The sequence below is a fragment of the Enhydra lutris genome, unplaced genomic scaffold, assembly GCF_002288905.1.
Source record: "Enhydra lutris kenyoni isolate GAN:26980312 unplaced genomic scaffold, ASM228890v2 scaffoldscaffold32, whole genome shotgun sequence".
NCBI classification, from domain to species: Eukaryota; Metazoa; Chordata; class Mammalia; order Carnivora; family Mustelidae; genus Enhydra; species Enhydra lutris.
In genome coordinates this window covers 11,382,615-11,390,281 of record NW_019154116.1, presented here as the reverse complement: position 1 = coordinate 11,390,281, position 7,667 = coordinate 11,382,615, and the positions used below count along the sequence as shown (strand labels likewise).

The following is a 7,667-nucleotide window of genomic DNA, read 5'->3' as shown; positions in this document are numbered from 1 at the left end:
GCTGCAGCTACAAACACAATTGGTTACTAAGGATGTCCTACCTGGTGTATCCATATTGTTGAATATTTTGCAGCTATCACACAGATAGGAATAACCTATATTCAAGTAGAAAAAGGTCTGTGGTGTGTTGTTAAAAGAAAATACACGACAAATTTTATAGTAGACTATAGAGATGTGTGTATACATCTGCATATGTTAGTATGAGCATGGTGCAAATGGAAGGATATGCTTCAAACTGCCCACATTGGTTCTGTTGAATATGCCTTAATATTATAATGACTAATCAGTTTAAAGGTAAGTAATGGTACTCAGAAATCGATTTCAAGACCAGATAAAATCTGTAGACAAACAATAAAGTTAGAAGGTAATGTAGGAGAATATTACTTTAAAGGCTTAAGGAGTGTTTATAAAAAATAGGGATCTCTTTTTCATGTCTGTTGAATGTTTATATATACATAAAAATAAATCTGTAAAGATTTAGAACAAAATAATTGCCACAATAATTTCTGGATGACAGATGATTTTTTTCCTTTTAGCTTCTCTGTATTATACAATTTTAAAAACAATGAGCACATTTTATTTTCATGATAGAATAACAGTATTTCTGAAAATGGAAGATAGTACAGAAAAACTGGTACCATTCAGGGGTCTGTTATCCAAATACTCAAGACTTGAAAAAGCAATAGTGACATGAAATTATCATAAAATGAATCCATTGAGTACGGCAGTTGTCATGTAACATTTTTGGTCCTTTCTTACAGCAAAGACTGAAGGAAGAGAAGGAAGCCAAACGGGCACGTTTGGATGGTAGGCATGCCTACTTATTTGCAATTGTAGCTTCCTGCATAGACCTGGACAAAACTGAAGTGGAAGATGCCATTCTTGAGGGGAATCAGGTGAGATGCATTTCAGTTCTCACTGATTTAATTATGGAGGGCACAGAGAGTCTATTGAGTCAGTCCTATGGCATGATCTGTGCGGGGCTGTGGAGGGGGTGTCTGGGCAGGACTCCATTCTGATGGTAACAGGTGATGGCACATTGACTTTCGGGTTCTCCAACTCTTCATGTTGAATGGGGTACTTATAACTGTCATTGAAGTCCCATGATTCTGACAGCAATTCTGCATATTTCTGAATCCAGTGAAGCTGGGTTCAAGTGCCATCTTGGAACTTGAATTTGGAGAATAGAATCTTCTTTCAGCTTCTGATTTATCATGTTTTGCATTTATCCTGTTCTAACCTGGTGGTGGAATTGTGCCATAGTTCCTTGGCTTTGACTTTGGTTTGACAGCTGAATCTGGTTTCTTTTGTTCCTGAACTTAACTTCCATTTTCTACCATGATTTCTTTCCAAAATCTGGGGTATAATTTGATTTTGGAGAGGGTAGATCAAAATATGGGAGGATATAATTTCCTGAGCACCAAGGAAGGCATATCAGGAGCCCTATAATAGTTGCTGAATGTTTTTGTTGTTGTTTTTGTTTGTTTGTTTTTTAGGCACAAAAATAGAGAGAGAGGGTGAGTCCTTTCTGTTGATAGAGATGTCACAGTATTAATAATGTTATTTGGTGTTACGCTTTTAAATGTTTAACAAACAGCTTTGAGCAAGAGGGTACAGGGAGGCACCATTTTGAGGGTTTGCTGATTTCTGTGGTGTTAATACTTCCACCATGGCTGATTCCAGACTACTAACATGATGTTACTAAAGGCTTAGTTGGAAAGAGCTGTGATCAGTTGGCTCGTGACGAGTACGAGCTGTCTCCAGCACTCTGCTGGCTGTGTTCCTTCCTGCCATGTCACTTTGGTGGGGTCACTAGGAGTCAGTGGAACAGTTAGGGGTGGAGAGCACTAAACAGCCCCCCAAAATGGAGGCATAAATGTAGACAGAGTCTACCTAATTCAGTCTTGAAGAGATTGTTCCACGGGTGAAACGGTTAACTCTGCCCAACTCCCCAGTTCAGACATCTGGATTTGGGATTGCGCAAGTGGAATGAATGAGTAGAGGTTCTGAACTGTAGGAAGCCCAGTTTAAGCTGCTGTGTCATATTCAGGACCAGGAAGGTCAAAACCTGGGGACTGAAATAAAACATCCCGGCTTGGACTCACGAGCAACGTAGAGGGGCAAAAGTTTCAATTGGAAGTACCTCCTTCACATTCTTGGCTTGGAAGTTCATCTCAATGAGGGCCTCCCAGTTGGCCCCAAAGCATCCTCTATCAAGGAAGTCTAATGAAGGAAACAGGGCAGCTTGCTCTTCCTTACTTATTATAGTTTTGTCTATAATATGGTAGAAATCGAAGGGGACTTTTTTATTTCCACAGTAAAATTTTCAGACTAGAGTTTTTCATTTGGAAACATTTTATTTTAAATTGTGGTAATGACATAGGATATAGAACTTACCATATTAAACTTTTTTTTTTTTAAGTAGGCTCCACACCCTTTAACACTGAGATTAAGACCTGAGCTGAAATCAAGAGTCAGACGCTTAACGACTGAGTCACCCAGGTGCCCCATTAATCATTTCTAAGTATACTGTTCAGTAGGGTGAAGTATGTTCACATCGTTGGGTAACGAATCTTCAGAACTCTGTCTTGTGAAATTGAAACTCGGTATCATCAAAAAACCCATTTCCCTAGCCCCTGAATACCACTATTCTATTTTCTGTCTCCATGAATTTGACTACTTTAGATACCTTCTATAAGTATAATGATACAGTATTTGTCTTTTTGTGACTGGCTTATTTTATTTAGCAAAATGTCCTCAAGGTTCATCCGTGTTGTAGCATGGGTCAGAATTTCCTTCATTTTTTAAGGCTGAATAATATTCCATCATCGAATATGCCACATTTTGCTTATCCATTCATCTGTTAATGAACAAGTTGGTTGCTTCCATCTTTTGCCTGCTGTGGATAATGCTGGGGTCAGCAAGGTATACAAATATCTCTGCAAGACCCTGCTTTCAGTCCTTTTGGGTATATACCCAAGAGTGGAGTTTCTGGATCATAGAGTAATTCCATTAATATTTTGAGAAATCACCATACTGTTTTCTATAGTGACTATACCATTTTTATAGTCTCACCAAAAGTGTACAAGGGTTCCAATTTCTCCACATCCTTGACAACATTTATTTTCCAGGTTTTTTTTCCTAACAGTAGCCATCCTAATGGACATGTAGATTTTTATCCTTTTTCCTCTAATATGAATTTAAAACTGTGCCACTGGTAGTAGGCCATCTGGCAGACTTCTAGTTGTATGGCAAAGCTCATGGACTAAGTTCTGGACTGCTCTAGGATGGAGTGTAATCATGTGTGTTCTTCTGGCATTTTTCAGTGATTATTATAATTTAATATTAATTGTCTCTAGTGCATTAGACTGGGTTTTAAAAGGTGTTCTCTCTTTCTGATCTGCAATTGAGTGAAAACAAAGCACCTCTATATTTATCTGCTTTTAACAGCTCAGTACTTTCAGAAATTAGCAAACCTGGAGAGACAGTCTCTTTTCAAATGTGTATATGTAGCAAATATTTTCATGATTAATTGAATTCCTTCATTGAATTACATTTTTATTATGGTGAGGCACTTACTGTCTTTATTTTTATGTTGCAAAAAATATGATGCCTTCTCTATGGCTTGCATTAGATGCAGTTTTATCTGAGAAAGGAAGATGACAGCAACTGCTGATTCAAGTATGGTTTCTAATTCAGCAAGTTGTGACCTTGCCTTTTCTTTTTTGCAGATTGAAAGAATCGATCAGCTTTTCACTGCTGGAGGTCTTCGTCATCTTATATTTTATTATCAGGATGTGGATGTGGCAGAAACAGGTATCCAGACTTGGTGTTATGTTACCCACAAATGTGTTCCTAGGTACATCCAAGGATGGCATGAAGCCAAAGGCCACCCTTGGAGCTGACATTTCCACCTTGGCCCATGGGACAAATGGGCCTCTGTGAGGTGAGGTCTGGGTTTCATTTTCTCTTGAAGGAGAAGGGACAGATAATGATAGGTATGTAGCCTGGTTGTTCTAACTTTATTTGAGATATTTGGTTTCCCATTTCAGGTTGTGCTGCTGACTGAGGAATAACGAAGTACTTTACATTTTTAGGCTTCTTTTCTGTCCATGCTAGTCCTTCCATGCAGTAATGTTCTAGAACTTTTTATGGGCATCTGCTTCTTTTCTATATAGACGTCATTTATTTTTAACATAAGAATTGTTGCCAATGAGCATAATGAGTTTTCTGGTTAAATACCACATTATGTTTATTTTCTACTGTCGATGATTCAAACGAGTAATATGGAATGACAAGTTTAGTTATTTTCACCTAAGAAAAATTTGCAAATCTTTATGTGGATTCAACTGGCATAACCCATTCCACTTTTATGTGAATTCATATAATTTTAAAGCCAAACTAGGGACATAAACAAAAATATTATGATTATATTAAAATATTATATTCATCCTTTTATGACCTTTTTGAAGAAAGGGAAAGTAGTTATTGCCATTGGCATATAGTATGGTTAATACTTTTTTGTTTAAAAACTGAGAAAATTATGAATATGCACTCAAAGTGATTGGCATTTTTCTAGAATTATTCATCTGAAATTTTGTGGTCAGAAAGTTCATTACACTTTGAGTGAAAAGTCGAAATACAGACGTTTTGAATTCTATCCCAGATTGCAAAACATAAAGTCAAATGAAATGTTGAATTTGTCTGTGAAATGTGTGCTGGGTAAAGTAGGCCTTTGTGTGTAAATCTGACATTGAACAAAAAGAGTTCGTAGGATGTAGACACGATGCAAGGTATTTTCGTCTCCCACTCTCCCTCTAAGTGTTTTTGGTGGGACTGTCTTTAATCTTTTGACCTTGGATTAGAATTCAGACCATTCCATGACTTTCCTGGATATTCTTGGGTAAGAAAAATTCCTATTGTTGCTTCACATTGTAATTACTATCTCAATTCAGAAACTAAAAAAAACATCCAGTTGATCAAAATTAATTGGTCTAAAGTTCAGTCTTCTTCACTCCTGGTCCTCTCCCTTCCTTCCACCCCAGCAGGGATCTGAGAAGGTCAGTATTTGCTGCGGGAGAGAAGCATTTGGTCCTCCTCTGCTTCTTCAGCTTATCCTTCTGGAAACTCCTGTCCACACTCTGTAAACCACAGTTGCTGACTGTGTCGAGCTTGAAGTAGGGCAGGGACAAGAGCAGACAGGTGGCAGGAGAGCTTTGACTTGACTGACATCGTCACAATCAAGTCTGAACTTGATTCTCTGGATCTTTGCTCTTGTGGGCACCAGGTGGATTCTCCAGAGATGGTCACTGGTGGCTGTGCATCCCATGGTGATATCTTCTGGTTATCATTATTGGACGCGTTCACCGTCAAAGCCTCAGTCCAAGTCCCCAGCCCAGCGCTGTTGGGGGAGAGCCTAGGAGAGAGTTCCTCTAAGAGGTTCTAATCCCAGGGTTTTAGGATTCAACTTCCAGTCCATGTCCTTCCCCAGATCTCTCCCTTGGCACTGTCCTCCTCCCACCCCAGTAATCTTGCTTGAGCTACTGTGTCACATGAAGAGCTAAAACTTTTGTGGGCAGATAAGAGCACAGTGCACCAGCTCTGCGCACTTAAATGGTCCACTCAATGAGCTGCGTGCTTAGATGACCAAAAATGGATTTTAAAATAACAATAATGAGAATACTTAGTGAGCAACGATTTTTATGTCCTTTTCTAAGGTCTTCACACGTATTGACTCCTTTAATCCAGACGCTTGGATCTAGTATTAGTATTTGAATTTTTCAGATCCAGAAAATTGAGGCACAGGAAGATTAAGTAACTTGCCCAAGGTCACATGGCTGGGAAGTGCAGCCCAAGACTCAAGCCTTGGGAGTCTGGTTCCATTCATCACGACGCTCTCCTGGGTCAACAGTGTCCTGACTCTAGCGCCATACTGAGGAGGCAGCAGGGGTCTGGAGTTTTACAGTCAGAGCTGGTTTCTGATCTTGTCTCTGCCACTTGTTGGCTGGGACTCAGGGCAGGTCGCAGCTGCCTTTAGGGTTGTAGTGACTTCAGTAACGTCGACAGGGTACCAAGTAGGGGAACTGATACACAGCACGTACAGTAGATGCTGTCCCCTCCCTTACTCACCCCTTCTCATGGCTCTACTGTGTGACCTGTTGTGGGTGGAAATGACTTTTGTAGCTTTGGCAAGAATCTACTTCGGACCAAACTCTCATTTCTGGACCTCTCATTCCTGTTTTTTGCTAGAGCAATGATTTTGAACTAAACCTGTGATCTGGAATCACTCAACTCCTTTTATATCCCTTCAGGACTTCGGCTAGAGATTGTCCAAGCAGTGGACCTTCCAGGGCACATGGATGAGTCAGCATGACAATATTTTCCTGAGGAGGCTTCATTCCAAGAGGCCGGCACGTGGACTAGAGATAGTATTGGTGAAACTAAAATTCTTCTGCCCTTGTAGGACAGCTTGGCGCTCCAGGGGGAGTAAATCCTCTTTCTGAGAAGATTAAAAAACCCAAGGTGTTCGTGACCGAGGGAAAAGATGTTGCTCTTACCGGAGTATGTGTGTTTTTCATCAGGACTGACCCTTCCAGAGCCGTCACCCCTGAGAACATCCATCGGGTAAGGGGCAAGAGCAGTCCTTTACCCCAAATTGCCAAAACTCACACAAATTCTAAAAAAAAAAAAAAAAAAGAAATCCCTCCCTAGAGAGTTAACCACTGTGTTCATCAGCTATCTAAAACTACTTTCGAAGAAATATTTCTAAAAGCCTCACAGCAAACAGGAGGATGTTTCCTTTACGCCTGTTGAGTCAGAGGACTTCATGTTCAGTTTATTATCAAAAATGGATATTATATGTATGCCTGTGCACGCATGTGTGTATGCGTGGGTAAAACAGGGAAGTCTTGTCTTTTAAACATAATTTCCCATACATGACTTACTTAATGGCAAATTTCACACATCTAAAATAAGATTTACAATGATGGATATATAATTTTATTTTTTGTGCAAAGTAAAGTGTAAATCTCCTCTGTGCACATTGGGTGCGTTATCAGCTTGGAGCAAATGAGCTGGTAACGTCTCGGGTTCTGTTTAGTTCATGATTTTATTTTGAGGATTGCAATTTAGAATAGTATAAAGCTCACATCTTAACCAGGGTATCAGAAAAGTAATTTCCTGGACTTAGAGACTGAGTCTACACACAATACGAGGCCAGTCCGTACAGAAAACGGAATGTTGACCTCCAGCTGGCAGCATCCTGCCAAGAAACCAAGACCCTTCTCCAGGAAACAGCCCGGGGGGCCGGCCTGCCGTGTGAGACTTGCAGGAGGCCCCGAGGAAGGCAGGCAGTAATCATGCTAATGACTGGCCAGCATGGTCAGGACCTGGTTCATGGCTGCCAGCCGCCTTCCCTCCGTCCGTACTCCCAGCATACTTCCCTGGGACCGACAAGAGAAAGCCAAAGAGGCACCCTTCACCCATCCCACAGGATGCCCCACTTCTCGGAGCTGCCTCCAGCTCTCCCACAGCTGAAGCTGTCCCTTTCCACCACCAGGAGGCTTTCCTATTCCCCCGCCTGCCTCTGAGCGTCTGCTGACATGCAGGCGATGGTCACCAACTCTTGCTGTGGCCAGCTCAGAGCTTTGCTCTTCTCTTTTGGTCCA

The 7,667-nt window shown here is 40.7% G+C and overlaps 1 protein-coding gene across 1 annotated transcript in view; it reads left to right on the top strand.

The window, feature by feature from the left end:
- Positions 1-610: 610 nt before the first annotated feature.
- The window catches only part of LOC111153413 (dynein heavy chain 5, axonemal), a 238,313-nt gene continuing 231,256 nt past the window's right edge, over positions 611-7,667 (top strand). Inside the window, exons 1-4 of the mRNA XM_022512429.1 lie at positions 611-634; positions 762-896; positions 3,732-3,816; positions 6,464-6,624. Coding sequence (XP_022368137.1) covers positions 611-634; positions 762-896; positions 3,732-3,816; positions 6,464-6,624 — 405 coding nt within the window. The remainder of the gene's footprint in view (positions 635-761; positions 897-3,731; positions 3,817-6,463; positions 6,625-7,667) is intronic.